The sequence below is a fragment of the Arabidopsis thaliana genome (assembly GCF_000001735.4).
Source record: "Arabidopsis thaliana chromosome 1 sequence".
NCBI lineage: Eukaryota > Viridiplantae > Streptophyta > Magnoliopsida > Brassicales > Brassicaceae > Arabidopsis > Arabidopsis thaliana.
Window position 1 is genome coordinate 9,691,567 of NC_003070.9, and position 14,858 is coordinate 9,706,424.

A 14,858-nucleotide genomic window follows, 5' to 3' on the forward strand; every position below is an offset into this window, starting at 1 on the left:
GGCTTCTCGCTTTTCTCTTTCAGAAAAACAAACGTTTTTTTCTTTCGTAGTTTCGTTCGAGATGAAGCAAATTAGTAGCGGTGAAGTTTGGAGATGGAACAAGGAAGTAGAGATGAATTCGATAAGAGATTGTTTGAAACATTGTAGTTCCATCGCTATCGACACAGAGTTTCCCGGATGCTTAAAGGAGACTCCGATGGACGCGAGTGAGGAAATTCGTTACAGAGACATGAAGTTCAATGTGGACAACACCCATCTCATCCAGTTAGGTTTCACGCTATTCGACAGAAGAGGATTCGCTAAAACCTGGGAAATAAACTTGTCAGATTTCGACGAACATAAGTGCTTCAAAAACGATAAGTCCATTGCGTTTCTGAAAAGCAATGGTCTCAATCTGGACAAGATCAGAGAGGAAGGTATTGGAATCGATGAATTCTTTAGAGACTTTTCTCAGATTCTCACGGAGAAGGACGGAAAGATAACTTGGGTGAATTTTCAAGGCTCTTACGACAATGCTTATCTCGTTAAAGGCTTAACGGGAGGGAAACCGTTACCGGAGACTAAGGAAGAGTTTCACGAGACCGTCCAGCAGCTTTTGGGAAAGTTTGTTTTTGACGTAAAGAAAATCGCTGAATCATGCAGCGGACTAAGTAGCCAATTCGGACTACAGAGAATAGCTGATGTGTTGCAGATGAAACGTGTTGGAAAAGCTCATCACGCTGGCTCAGACAGTGAATTGACGGCTCGTGTCTTCACTAAGTTGACTTTCGATTTGCTTAATAGTAGAAAGCAGAGTGTAAGACGAGTTGATCATCAGCAATTTCAACTAGAGCAGCAACAGCATCAGCAGTTTATGATGACTAGATGTTACATCCCGATACCGATGCCGATACCGAGACCGAGACCGGTGATGTTTGCTGCTCATCACCAGAACCCGTATTTTGGTGGTGGTTACTTTAGGATGCCGGTCCAAGGAATGAACTATGTTTTGTGATCCCTGAATGTTTGTTTAACATGACTTGCTCTGCTATTATGTATAATTTCTAGTTTTATCAGATGTTTCTTTAAATACTAAAGATTAACTTTCATCTTTTCTTGTCGATCAAAACAATTCTCTTAACTCTCATATGACACAATTTCTCTTTACTGGATACTTTTAATGAATCTAAAAAGTTAGAATACAGTACAAATAAATTTAAATATCTTAGAATCTACTCAAAGCCTCTAATCTTATGTTATGTAGCTAAAGCTGCGTTCCTGTCAACAAAATTGAACAACTCTGTTTGTGCCGCTTCCATTTTCACACGGAAGTCTACGCACATGAGCTATAAACCACGCGGTATTTATTAAGTTGCCAACTTGGTCATTTACAAAAAGTCGAATAGGCTGCAACTACATTCTGCAAATTTTGTAAAGGGTGAAACTACCCAGTAAAAGAACTGTGTTCAAATAGATTTTTATTATTTTACTTTTACACTTTGACGTAGTTATCTTTAGTTACAAATTTATGGTCTTCGCCGAATAAAGAGATTCGTTTTGGTCTTACAGTCGATCGTTGTTTATTCGGTTCGCATTGACTCGGAACGAGTTTAATCTTCATTTTAGTAGTATGAACTAAATTCTAATTAACTGACAAATATTTCAGTTTTACTTTATAAACAATCAAAACCCGACTATAGTAATACGAGTTTGTGAAAACTATACTCAGAACAACGCACATGGAAATTCACAGATTGGGAAAGAAGACTGCCCGAAACTTGTTTTCTCAGTCGCTCCAATTGTCTTTATCTTCGGCTACTTCATCTTGCACCTGCAAATAGTCAAATTTTGATCAAAATGACATAAACAAGAAGACTCGTGTAACAATTGATGTATGAGAATTTGAAGTAGTAATAGAATATGGTTCTGAGTTCTGACCATTTCATCTTCCACTGTTCCGCCTGGTGACCACACAAGTATTTGTCTATCTGAGCCACTTGTGTATAGTTCCTATGAGCAAGTATGACAAGTAACTCGGATTTAGAGGTGTGTTCAAGCAAACTTTGCAGACCTACAAAGTCCAATGACTCGTGGAAAGGTTATAAGGATTAAGTCATACCTGATCATTGGAATTAAAGCAGCAAGTGTTCACGCTTTCGTAGTGTCCACGAAGCATCAGTGTTGTTCTACCCGACCACATGCCAAAAGCCTTATATACAGTTGCAGCACAATTCATTAAATAATCCAGGTAATGGAATGAGAAGATATGCTGATACAATAGTAAGTTGGTGACTACCTTCACAGTCTTCATGCATGGAACAAATACCAGAGCTGGATCATCGCTTGTATCTAATTGGATTCCTTTGTTAGTCTGGATGCGTCCAGTTTCAAAGTTCACCAGGGTGTTGCGTCCAGATTCAATATCCCACAATCTTATTCTTGAATCCGACCCTGAAACATAATATGCAAATATAATAGTAATTAGACTCTTAACTGCTGTATGGCCACAGATGTTTAAGGTAGTTATCATTTATTGCAATCACAAATTAATATAGTTCACTTGATGCTAGAACCCCTAAGACATCACTTCCACTTCGTAGTGGGTCATTACCAGCCGAAGATCATACTCTTGTTATGAAGTTACAGCCCTATTACCCTAACAGTCAGTGCCTCATATGCCACATTAAAAACCCAAGTGTAGTACACAAGCAAGCTATAATCAATGAACTTCAAATTCAGGCATAAAACATTTGCCGCAATCCACACTTGCAGGTTCATTCAAAAAGTTGTTCAGACAGAGGAAAACATACCAACTAATAAATAGGCTGATGGGAGAAAAAAAATTCCAAGCAAACACTTAGCACTTAGTAACTTCCAAAACTCATGTACATGTGGCTCCTGATCTCATAAGTTGAAAATACTACTTCGAGGGTCCCAAGGGCATCTACTTTGTATGCTAATCATGATAATGTCACTAGAGAGGTATGTAATATAACATTTAACCAGCAGATGCTGCCTATAACAGTTTGTGACAAAGTTCAAATAATAACCTAAAGAACAAAGAAATTAGCCATGACAATATGAACTTACCAGCACTAAGAAGATACATCCCATCGTTAGTTGCCTTTAAGCCAGTAACAGCACCATAATGAGCCGTAGCACGATCTAGAGTAGATAACATTCCAGGGTGAATTCTCTTCTGTCGAGACTTTTCCACTGAAGCTTTAGCGCTAGATGATCCCTTTACACTTTGGCTTCCAGTTTGTTTACTCTGCAGTGTCTTCAACCTATTTTGGCCCCCCAAAGAAGATTTTGCAACTGAAGAAAGCTGTACAAGAAGATAATAAAATTACTAAAGGGAATCAATCCCCTCTCAATAAACCAGATATTAGTAATCCATTCTTTCTGTCAAATGTAGGCTTGTAGACATGCAGGGTGAACTGGATATAAATAATGGTCCTAAATTTAAAAGGCGTGTCTAAATTACACTCTTACACAGATGCGTCTAAACAATATAAGAAGAGAGAGCACAAGTTTTCAAGATATTAAAACAGTAAAAAGAAAGTACAAGTTTCACGAACAAACCTTACTGCCAACCGCAGTTCGCTTTAAAATTGGTGGTCGGAACCCAAGTTGTGTCTGTGATTGATCTAGAACACGGAAACAACCAGCCCGTCTAATGTCCCAGAAACGTATTGCACCATCACAACCCCCAGTATACAAAACCCACTCGCTGGAAGTAGACCATTCCACTGACATAACGCCATCTGGCATATCATCACAACAAGACAAGTTTTTAGCCTCTTTTTTAAGCTTTTTAACTAAGAAATTTTGGCATTGTGGAAAAGCATGAGTATAGTAGCTTATTGTTCCAGTAGTCATCAATTGATTCTATCTAATACACTTTCTTTTCCAAAGAAAACAAAAGTAACATACCACGGTGACCCGATAATGTGTGAGAGAATGCCCCAGAAGCTATATCACAGAGGCGAACCTGGACATCTTCAGTTCCAGCAGCAATTAACGTGTGAGACATTGCCATAGAAGACATGGCAGTTCTATAAACCTTTCCAGGCATTTTAAAATCCACAACCGCCTAATACATATCAAAAGACAAAAATTAGAGAGACTAGGGAAACAAAAATGATATACTTTCTTAGTTAAGACTTTAGTACCTGAGCAGTATTGGTATCCCAGACTTTTAAGTAATGATCAAAAGAACCTGTAATGAAGAGCCCAGTGTCAATGGGATACCAAATGGCAGAGGATATGGCATATTTATGTCCATTTTCATGTTGCTTGTCGACAGTAAATATACACTTGTGCTTGGCAATTAGACCACTTGCCTCGTAATCAGTGGCCCGTTGAACATCAAATACAGCAGCTGAACCATCTGCTGCTCCAGAGAGAAGATATCTCCCCTCCGTCAAATCAACCTGATAACACAGTTAATACATAAAGTAAGCAACACAAGCAGCTGATCAATTCACATTACTCTAGAAGCAGCAAACTACATAAACAAGATTCAGTCAGGGATAAGAAAAGGAAACATCAGAGAGAACCTGAAGGGAGTTAACGGAGCCACGATGAGGAGAAACAAAGTCTTTTCGATTAGAGAGTTGGAGAGACAAAATCCGGCGGGATTTGAATCGATTGGCGAAGGAATTGGAACGAATTCGACCGGTTTCTCTGTCTTTGATAGCCTCCCACATTCTCCTAGCATCTCGTCTTCTGATTTTCGTGGATATCACCAGACTTGTATGAATACTCGAGCTCGAATCTCCAAAGCCCTAAGAAAAGTTTTTGATCTTCTTTAGCTAAGTTTTTTTTCGTTTCTCTGTTATAATAAAACAAAGTCGCGATAACCAAAACACCTAAAGAACTTGATTTCGGTATAAACTGATAAACCGTGGGTTCAATTCATATCCTCCTTTGGATATATTTTCCGGTATGTATTCGTTGGACGAAAACCGGATCAGCCCCAAAAAAGCCAAGTTTTTGACACGTCATTAGTGATCACCAAAACGACAAATGCAAATATTTATTCTTGTTTCAGGAGAAGGAAAATAAATGAAAAACAAAGTTGACATCTCAACAAAGAAGGTAGTAGTCACATGATTGGAACATACATTTGTCAACTAACACCATTCCAATTGCCAGAGACAATCATTTGGCACCTTAATTTAATTCTTAATCTATGATTTATAAGAGCTGAAATATGTTTTTAATATGTTTTAGCTAAGCTTAATCATTAAGTGGATTGTCTTATGGTCATATACCCATTGTGTCGACATTTCGATCCGACCCGGTTGTCGGCAATAAAACAAAAAAGTTCTGACCCGGTTTTACATAGTTGGTATGTTACGTATAATGTATATTGGAGTAACGTTTAAAGCATTTTTAACACAATCAAACCTTTTGTTTTATGGTCATCAACTCTCTTAATATAGTAATCAAGACCAGGTTGGACAAAAAGCTATAACCATAAAATACAAAAATGAAATAAAAGGTGATTTAGTTCACTTTTGGTTAAATTTTACAACTCATATCGTTATTCTTTAGACAACTTTCGGTTTTAGTTTAGTTCGGTTGAAAACCAAAAATTCGATTTTTTTTTTTTGGTTTTCAAATTAATTTAATTTTCATAAGCATAATGAATTATGTTCAATAACCAAAGAAAACTACAGATTATACAACTCGAGTCAAGAGACACATTCTCTATTCTCTAGAATCTAATCTATCTAAAGAGTATGATTGGGAGGACAACTCTGGTGGCTGTGATTGGTCCACAGTCTTAAAACTTCGTTTTATTTTTTTCCCAAATTTGTAACTTTTAAGCCTTTCAGAATAATTCACACAACCAATTCCCTTTTACATGGTCGATTTTTTCAGCCACCTATAATAGCATTTTGTGATATATATAATATTTTGATTTTCCTCTTATAATAATATATCAGTGTGTATATATATATATGAGAATATTACATTGATCAAAAATGAACTAAACGTATTTTTAGTTATGAAACTTTTAGTTGTGATAATGTGGTAGAAATAGAATACTTTTCTTCGTTAAACGGTCGAATGAACTCGAGAAACTATATTTATTTGGTTTTAAACAGAATTGATAAAGTTGTAAGTGTGGTTAAAAAAAGAGCTTAATTTATGCGGTAGTAAATTAGTACTAATAATCAGTTTTTTAAAACATACATTTATAATTACTTAATTAGTGTTGACAAAAAACAAATTAGTTTAGAATGCCGCCATTATTTAGACCAATGATAAAAGAGATAAGATCCATAATTGCGTAATAGTGAATCTTGACCTTATTAATTGAAGTCAGTTCGTTTATAATTTACGTAAAACATAAATAATAACTGGACGAAAATTTAAGTCACCACCTGAAAAAAGTTTTAAAAGATGCTCCATGTTTGTAATAATTTTAGAAGAGCCCCAAACTTTAAAAATATACAAAAATCCCACTTGTTTGAATTACGAAACAAACCCAAAATTTTAATATAAAAAATGCTCCAATTCGGAAGCATAGATACGTAATGACTTCATCACACACACACCACCAACTATGCATATAAATGGTCATCTTTCTATTCAAACCAAAAAATAAAATTAATCATCTTACTATATAATTATAACAATATAGCAAAATTAGTATAAAATATTGTCGAAATTTTTAACAATAGTCTTTAGAATTGATCATGATGATTCATACAATTTAATCCTGACTATAGAAACAAATTTGGGGTTATTCAAAGACATTAAGTAGGGCATGTACGATTTAGGAAAATTACTAAGTATGGGACTTGAATGGTAAATGTCGCAAAAAAAAGAGTTATCAGAATGAGCTCTTTCGTCTGCATCCAAAGGCTCTGCCTTTAATCAGAGCTTCGGTCACGGTTTCCTGAAATAATTACGATCACATAAACACACACAAAAGCCCCAAAAAGCTCGAGGAAAGAGAGAACTCTGAAGAACTAACTATAGAGAGAGAAAGAGAAAAAGTTAGCAGCTTTGTTGCGGTGCAAAGAAGCAAATCTGACAGTTCGCAGAAACAAGAGAAGGGGGCAAGGAATCGAAGATTTGGTGCTTCTTTCTGAGGAAGCAAAGTAAATGCTGCTATTCAAAGTTTTACATTTTCTTCACTGAGGAGAGAGGAGAAATTGGAAATGGAATCGATCTCACTTGGGTCTCTGCTCTTTTGATCTGTAGTACGGAATTAAGCTTCTTCCTTTTGTTCTCAATTTTCGGCCTTTGAGGACCTGGGTTTGATCCTTGAGGCTGAGATCTTTCTTTTTTCTGAAGAAGCTTCTGGTTAATTTTGGTAAAGTTTCAAGCTTTTGCAAATGGGTTGAATTTGGTTAGCTCCAATTGCAGTTTGAGCAAGTAATTGAAGGATTGGAGTTAGGGTTTCTATAAATTTTACTCTGTTACTGGATTTGTTATTCAATTGTGAAGAAAATTAGGGTCTTTAGGTCATGTTTCTGGGTTTTTTCTCTGTGTTGAGATTTGACTTTCTGTCTTCAATTATCCCTTAGCAAAATGACTATTGCTTCTTTTCAGGTGGTTCAGTTTAAGACCGTTGAGCTTTAGAGATATATGTTTGGATTCATATGTGATTGCATAAGACGTTCCTATTGGCCAGAATTGAATTGTGGTCTACCGGGATAGTGTTTTGTTGAGTCTTCAGTAGTTAGGACAGTAGAGATGCCTCCTTCCCCGGCATTGAGATGCTCTCCTGGGAGGGAACTTCCTGGGAAGAAACACAGACGAGGACACAGCATTGAATATGGGATTCTATTCAGAGATAAAGACGATGATCTTGCCTTGTTTAGTGAGATGCAAGACAAAGAAAGAGATAGTTTCTTGCTTCAGTCATCTGATGATCTTGAAGATGTATTTTGTAAGTGTTTGTTTTTACTGGCTGTGTTGTTTAGTGGAATGACTGGACTTAAAGAGATAGTTTATTGCTTCATTCATCTGACTGTCACCATGATCCTTAACCTTTTTCCTTTTATTTTGGACATTTATCTTCAGCTACAAAATTGAAGCACTTTTCGGAGTTCACCATTCCTGTTCAAGGAGAGAGTAGCAGATTGCTGACTGCAGAGGGAGATAAGAATGACTATGATTGGTACCTTTCATATTTAACTTGGATTGTTTCTTATTTTCTTTCTGGTTCATTGTTACAACTAATCCGTAAGCCCAATCGAGATTGAATTTAAATTGGATATCTTCCTTACTTTTTAGTAATTCTCAAAGACGTTTGCTTCTCCAGCTTCTGATTCCATAAACTTCTTGTTGGCATTACTGTAACTTTTTTTTGTCAACAATTGTAGTATGCTCTTTTGGATGCCTAAATTTTTTCTATTGTTTCCACTCGTGGTCTCACAAATCTTAATGGATTACCAATGAAAGGTTGTTGACGCCTCCAGACACACCACTTTTTCCTTCATTGGATGACCAACCGCCAGCAGCTAGTGTTGTGAGAAGAGGGAGACCACAGAGTCAGATTTCGTTATCAAGATCTTCCACGGTATCCATCTCTACTAAATTGAATGTTATTCTATGTATAACGCTGTTGATCTTGAATCAGATCTTGTTGCACTTTCTGATTTGCTATGTGTTTGTGTAGATGGAGAAGAGCCGCCGTAGTAGTAAGGGCAGTGCAAGCCCAAATCGCTTAAGCACATCACCTCGAGCTGACAATATGCAGCAGATAAGGGGAAGACCATCTTCAGCACGCCATCCTAGTCCAGCGTCTGGTCGACGATCAGGTACCCCAGTTAGGAGAATTTCTCCTACTCCAGGGAAACCCTCAGGACCTGTATCAAGATCTCCGACCCCAACTTCGCGAAGGATGAGCACTGGGTCAACTACCATGGCATCGCCAGCTGTCAGGGGAACTTCTCCCGTAAGTTCTAGTCGAGGCAACTCTCCTTCACCCAAAATAAAAGTGTGGCAGTCAAACATTCCTGGTTTCTCCTTGGATGCGCCACCAAATCTCCGAACTTCTTTGGGTGATCGACCAGCATCCTATGTAAGAGGTTCCTCGCCAGCATCCAGAAATGGTAGGGATGCAGTCTCTACACGCAGCAGAAAATCTGTTTCTCCAAGCGCTTCCAGAAGTGTCAGTTCATCTCACAGTCATGAGCGTGATCGGTTTAGTTCTCAAAGTAAAGGCTCGGTAGCATCATCCGGAGATGATGATCTTCATTCTTTACAATCTATTCCTGTAGGTGGCTCAGAACGTGCAGTTTCAAAAAGAGCTAGCCTTTCTCCAAATAGTAGAACTTCTAGATCTTCAAAATTACTGTCACCTGGTTCAGCACCGAGAAGGCCGTTTGAGTCTGCTCTTCGTCAAATGGTACATATTAAGCGGCATACCACTTCTTTTTTTGTCCATGATTCTTGGATTTTTCATTATCTTCTAGAAGTACATGTTTTACTCTGCTTGCATCAACATGTTTGCACCTGTTAGTATTCCAACATATAACCTGCAGTCTATGAGAACACATCACAGAACATTGTTGTCAGTCTGTCATATCTACGACAAAAATAGCTTGTCTCTAAGTTCCCATTTGTTTTCTGTTACATTCTTAGATTCCAAAGTCAATACTTTATTGATAGCATACATTCAATAGATATTCTGGTAATTACCCCTTTTTGATCCTACAGAGATATATGGAACTTTTATTTATGATCTATATCTATCATGCAGGAGCATCCTAAAAGCCATCATAGCATGTTTAGGCCTCTTGCTTCTAGCCTTCCTAGCACAGGCATTTATTCTGGGAAAGGTAGTTCGTCTTACCATCACATTATGTTAAGACATTCTACTGCAACAGTGGGGAGCAATTCAAGTTCTGGCCAAGTTACAGGATTCATGCCAGATGCTAAAGGAATGGATCCAGTCCCTGTATTCCAGTCTGAAGTTGAAAATTTGGCTTATCCTGATAAACATGAAGAAAGTATTGCCTTTGGTATGGTAAATTTATCAAATGAGAGTAGTAGACATGAGAGTCATGAGAGTTCTTTCAGTGATCAGCTTGGTGATATGGATCAAGATTATACTGTTGAATGCGAGTCTAGCGCGAATGAGGAGGTCAGTCACCAGGTTTTTGATGTTGAAAACAGTTCGACTCATGGTAGTCTTCATGTAGGCAATGAATTTTTAGAAGGGGTCGCTCTTGAAACTATGGAGGTTTGTGGTAGATGTGGTTCTCACTATTGCGCCACTGAAGCAACTAGAAGCGAGATAAATATTTGTCCAGAGTGCAGGGAGGAACACAGTTTTGTAGAAACAGATTCCCCTGGAACAAATTCCCCAAAGCTGTCTCAAACAATTTTCGATGAAAACAAGTTATATTTTGAAAATATTCCTGTGATAGATGTGCTAGATTCGCTGCCTGTTGTTATGGTTGAGGAAGAAATTTTGGAGACACCAGAAAAGATTGAGCAGTGTGATAATTCCTACGAGCAAGAACAATATCATCTGTACGAGAGTTCTATTTCCAGGGCTTTGGAAGAGCAAAATGTGGATATGCTCAATTACAAGGATGGAACTCAGTCTTCCACTGGCTGTGGTCCTTTGAGTATAGGCACAAAAGATACTCAAACTCAGCTATCTGATAAGCATCATGATGTGAATATTGGTTCTTTAGGACGTGGAGACGTTCCTTTGGTTATAAAGAGATCAGTCAGTATGAAGTCACCTGTTATTCAAGCTAATAACTCCAGTTGTTTCACCAGATCATATGAGGGCTTTTCTTATTCAAGGGATAGGAGTATTAGTCTGAGAAGCTCCACAGAAACTGCTTCGGCATCTTCATCTTGGGATTACGGTTCCTCTATAAGAAAGGGAAGCCATATACGACAACGAAGCGGGAGTACACTTGACTTGGAGACTCATAGGTATGATACCAACTCCAAGTCCCTGAGTACCATGTCATCTTCATCTGGCATGTCTAGCCACACTTTCCAGGCTCTAAATGTCATGCCAGAGGACAGTTTTGAAATGTGTGCTGCCCAAATGACGTGTACACTCGATGAAACTCACCAAGAATCTCACACTGAACCCCAAAATCTGGAGTGTAAAGAAACCAATGTGATGAACGCTGATTTCGTTGAAAGCGTTGGATTAGTTCGTATTTCCGCCAATGTACTTGGTGATCTGGCAGAGCATAATCCGGTGGTAATGGACGATGAATGTTGTGAAAATGGAAATGATGTAGCCAATACTGTGATAAGCAAAGGGGAGACAAGAGAATCACCGGCACATATAAGGAGCACATCGGATTTAGGAGCATCACCTATCACTGATGACTGCCCTTTCAATGATCACTCTAGGCTACAAGAAAATGATGTAAACGAAACACCTCACGGTTTATCCACCACGACAGCCTCAGAAATAGAACCTGAGAGTAGTGAACCCGAAATACCTGGTTTAGGGGTTCATGATGAGATTCCAGAGTCAGAGCGCAACCTAAATGCAGTGGATGACTGCTCAGAAAAGAGTATGGTACATGCTTCTGTGGATCACCACAGCTCTTCGGCTCCTGTAAATGAAATTTTAGGTATTTACTCGCTTTCTCATCTGATACTGGCATCTCACTGTGCTTTTTACTGTTGTTTAAAAAAAATATATTTTCTTACAACCTTGCGAAGTTTAGACATAATTTCTTGCTCTCTGCAGATGAGTCCACTGTACTTGTGGAGTGTCCCGGTGGAAAAGAGCCGAGGAGCCTCACACTTGAAGAAGCCACTGATACAATACTTTTCTGCAGCTCCATTGTTCATGATTTAGTTTACCAAGCTGCAACAATAGCAATGGATAAAGCAAAGGATGTGCCTGCGGAAGAAGAAATGTTGCATCCAACAGTGACAGTACTTGGAAAGTCGAATGCGAACAGAAATAGTTATGGACTTGGCGGTGGAACAAAGGCAAAGAAAAGGAGTTCCAAAGCAGCAAAAGCGAGCCGAAAGCAAACAGAAACAGAGGAGAAAACAGAAGTGCAGATAGAGAATGATGAAAATGCAGGTGAAGCAGTGATGATGCGTAACGTTGGAGTTCCTCCTAGTAAAGGAGAGAATATGAAACCTCCTCCTAATCTGGAATCCAAATGCAATTGCTCAATAATGTGATATGACCCTCTCTTTGATCATTTTTTTTTTTTGTATTACTAGTAAATTTTTATGTTGTTTGTTCATAAAGTTTGTGCTTGTTCATTTTTTGCTGTTGTGTTTTGGGTTTTCTTTTAAGATTTAGCGTATTTACGTTTGTTGCAGCTAATTTGTGAGGATACACACGATTTGGGTTGCCGTCTAGTGGCATGAATTGTAAAGTTATTGTTTTGATTTGATTATTATCTTTTTATGTGTACCAATAAACCTTTATGTACTCAATTTGTTACTTCATATGAATGTATTCGTTTATCTGAATATTGAATTCATCAATTATTTGTTATGTACCTCCAGTTTCACTTGCCTGAAGCTAGAGAACCCTTCTTCAGATGGAAAAAGAGTTGAATGCAGAGGTAACTTAGTGGAGACGCAAAGAGTTTTTGTTAGCCGTGTAAACCACAATACGTTCCTCTTCTGCGGTTAGAGCTAGCAATCGATCTCTCTGTTGCCATTTCTTGGTCATCTTCAAGTGCTTCTTCTCTGCGTTCATAATCATTTTTTAAGACTCAGTATTTTTTTTTTTCAAGATCGGAAAGCAAAAGAAATTTGTGAGTTTTGTAGTATTCACTCTTTGAATGCAAGCTGTGGTCGACGAAGAATCCAATAGCCTTGTTGCACTATATGTAAAGAGAGACTAGTATAAGTTAGATAACCTTAGAGAAACCAAACCAAACAGAGCACATGCTTCTATCTTTGTGGTATGGGATCGATCATATAGGGTGTAACCAATCCTCTTTCCTCATCAACTTGTGCTTAAAAGACATGACCACATGTGGATGAGAGTAAACAGAAACATTTATGATACAAAGACATGGGCCTAGCTTAAGCGAGGTCGTTTTTTAGAACTCTCAGCTTGTTCTCCACTCGGGAGAGTCATAGAACGCTGCTGATCAGTATCTTTACCACTCCAAAACTTACCAAGGAGAGTCAAGTATCCTGAAGCATCGATGACTCTTCTAATGATAGCTTTGCGTTCAACATGCTCACCAATCTCAACAAGACGTGGGGACTTGGGCAAGCCCGTAAAAGTTATATAGACATGTGCCCTTCTGGCATTGAGTCTCTTATCCGGGGGCTTCTCATTTTCTTCCTCAGTTTCAATCACCACTTCCAGAATCTGAACCTGGGGCAGACCAGTCTGCACTATCTGCAACAACAGCAGTTTTGGTGTTAATAATTATTACCAAAAGTCATGGTATGTCATTGATATGCAAAAGAAAACAGAATAAAAAACTTATACCAAACATCCCTCTATCAGTCGCTAAAATCAAAAGTTTCAAATAAAGAGAAATCCAATCAGTGGCTTGCCACTCTGATATCTCTAGCTGCAAAAGCAAGAAAAACTTATCACTGCTTAAATGATCACGAGCAAAACAAAACTGATGATGTGTCTTAGTAATAATAATCTTACCTCGTAAAATCGGTTTCTATCATGACGCAAAGCATCTTCTGAGGGCCAATCAGGCAATGGACCTTGGAAGACACCATCTGACACTGCACTACAACAAAAGTGAGGTACGAAGGGCTCCTTGGTGGTCTCCCCGCTATGCATGCAACATTTTTAATCAGCAAGTGAGATTTGATTTTATACTCTTGACTTGTATTAAAATAAAAAAGAACAATGCAGCACAAGTCACCTTCATTTTGATCTTTTTTAGGTCTAGCAATAGCGACTGTCAAATCCAAACTGCCATATTCTCGTTCATCAACTCGAACCTGAAAGGTTTTCTCCAATGATGGATCATGTGCAAGAAGAGTAATGTAGTACGAAGACGTAAGGTTCATTGTCTTGTTGAATTTCAGTAGGGCAGCGAGCTCGAAACTTGTCCCCTGACAGATGAAAAGAGAAAATTGGATGTGGTACATGACATGTTTATGAAGCACCAAGAGAGAGAGAGAGAGAGACTATATATATATATATATAATTATCTGCAAAATATTGAAACGATGAAGCCCCAACAAAGCAAATCGCTTGACCAAGAGAGGTTCAGGATAATGACGACCAGATTGACAGTCGTAGTGAAACAGTCCAGTAAGCACTACTGGACTTCGAATATCCTCGGAATCAAAACCCTAATTAAGACATCAGCAATGTAATCAGTTAGCAATCCCTAAAAACGATAGAAACCCTAATTCAACAGAATAATAATCAGTTAGCAATCTCTAAAAGCGAGAGAAACCCTAATTCAACAAAATAATAATCAGTTAGCAATCCCATAAACAACACTAGAACCTATCGAGTTTCTACAAGCTATTAAGAAATAAGAACTAGGATCAGGGTTAGGGTTTAATAATTATGTCAGTTCAAAAAAAAATAAAAAAATAAAAAAAAATTATGTCAGTTCAATATGTACCACAAATTCACAATCATGGAAATTCTCTAAACAAGAAGAAGATGATGAAAGCATTACATCGGATTCTGCCACTCCACGCCAGTATTCCCTCACATGACGGGCATATTCCTCCCACGTAAAACACACCCTATCCTCCGTCGGCATATTCTCCTCCGCCTCCTTGTGTGTGTGTGACCTGGGCGCTTTTTTTTTTGGGTAATTTGCAAAACTAGGCATATTTGATAACTTAATTAAGAATATAGTATCATATACATATAAATTAAGAAAGTAGCATATAAGGGTTGTAAAAAGACAGTTTTGGTGTGGAATAGTTGGTGAGAGATGATTTAG

The 14,858-nt window shown here is 38.0% G+C and overlaps 4 protein-coding genes across 6 annotated transcripts; 2 read left to right on the forward strand and 2 right to left on the reverse strand.

The window, feature by feature from the left end:
* Window positions 1-61: 61 nt before the first annotated feature.
* On the forward strand, window positions 62-994 carry AT1G27820 (Polynucleotidyl transferase, ribonuclease H-like superfamily protein; the record flags this gene model as incomplete). Its single annotated transcript, NM_102547.1, has 1 exon — window positions 62-994. One exon carries the CDS (start codon window positions 62-64, stop codon window positions 992-994), a length of 933 nt encoding a protein of 310 aa, NP_174103.1.
* Window positions 995-1,441: 447 nt separating this feature from the next.
* ATCSA-1 (Transducin/WD40 repeat-like superfamily protein) lies at window positions 1,442-4,980 on the reverse strand. 3 transcript variants are annotated; one of them, NM_102549.5, is made up of 9 exons: window positions 4,542-4,980; window positions 4,155-4,415; window positions 3,916-4,075; window positions 3,565-3,746; window positions 3,070-3,307; window positions 2,276-2,430; window positions 2,099-2,188; window positions 1,918-1,989; window positions 1,442-1,810 (listed from the first exon to the last, which is right to left on the reverse strand). In NM_102549.5, the coding sequence occupies exons 1-9, from the start codon at window positions 4,689-4,691 to the stop codon at window positions 1,766-1,768; spliced, it is 1,353 nt and encodes a 450-aa protein (NP_174105.2). In that variant the 5' UTR covers window positions 4,692-4,980; the 3' UTR covers window positions 1,442-1,765. The 3 variants fall into 3 exon arrangements, with proteins under 3 accessions (NP_174105.2, NP_001031098.1, NP_001031099.1); NM_001036021.1 differs by having other exon boundaries at window positions 4,326-4,415; window positions 4,542-4,798; NM_001036022.1 differs by having other exon boundaries at window positions 2,273-2,430; window positions 4,542-4,798.
* Window positions 4,981-6,731: 1,751 nt separating this feature from the next.
* AT1G27850 (RUN/FYVE domain protein) lies at window positions 6,732-12,378 on the forward strand. Its single transcript, NM_102550.4, has 7 exons — window positions 6,732-7,315; window positions 7,555-7,894; window positions 8,029-8,125; window positions 8,410-8,527; window positions 8,627-9,358; window positions 9,713-11,567; window positions 11,687-12,378. The coding sequence occupies exons 2-7, from the start codon at window positions 7,699-7,701 to the stop codon at window positions 12,133-12,135; spliced, it is 3,447 nt and encodes a 1,148-aa protein (NP_174106.1). The 5' UTR covers window positions 6,732-7,315; window positions 7,555-7,698; the 3' UTR covers window positions 12,136-12,378.
* Window positions 12,379-12,991: 613 nt separating this feature from the next.
* AT1G27860 (hypothetical protein (DUF626)) lies at window positions 12,992-14,672 on the reverse strand (the record flags this gene model as incomplete). Its single annotated transcript, NM_102551.1, has 6 exons — window positions 12,992-13,317; window positions 13,415-13,499; window positions 13,586-13,668; window positions 13,812-14,004; window positions 14,152-14,247; window positions 14,586-14,672. 6 exons carry the CDS (start codon window positions 14,670-14,672, stop codon window positions 12,992-12,994), a joined length of 870 nt encoding a protein of 289 aa, NP_174107.1.
* Window positions 14,673-14,858: the final 186 nt, after the last annotated feature.

Bases quoted from the DNA above. Each gene is read 5' to 3' on its own strand.
- ATCSA-1 (NM_001036022.1), bottom strand. From the start codon at position 4,691: ATGTGGGAGGCTATCAAAGACAGAGAAACCGGTCGAATTCGTTCCAAT. The intron at 3,308-3,564 runs GTTTGTTCGTGA...CTTCTTGTACAG, and splicing joins GAACTGCGGTTGGCAGTAAG to CTTTCTTCAGTTGCAAAATC. The intron at 1,811-1,917 runs GTCAGAACTCAG...GACTATTTGCAG, and splicing joins GAACAGTGGAAGATGAAATG to GTGCAAGATGAAGTAGCCGA.
- AT1G27850 (NM_102550.4), top strand. From the start codon at position 7,699: ATGCCTCCTTCCCCGGCATTGAGATGCTCTCCTGGGAGGGAACTTCCT. The intron at 7,895-8,028 runs GTAAGTGTTTGT...ATTTATCTTCAG, and splicing joins TGATCTTGAAGATGTATTTT to CTACAAAATTGAAGCACTTT. The intron at 11,568-11,686 runs GTATTTACTCGC...TGCTCTCTGCAG, and splicing joins TCCTGTAAATGAAATTTTAG to ATGAGTCCACTGTACTTGTG.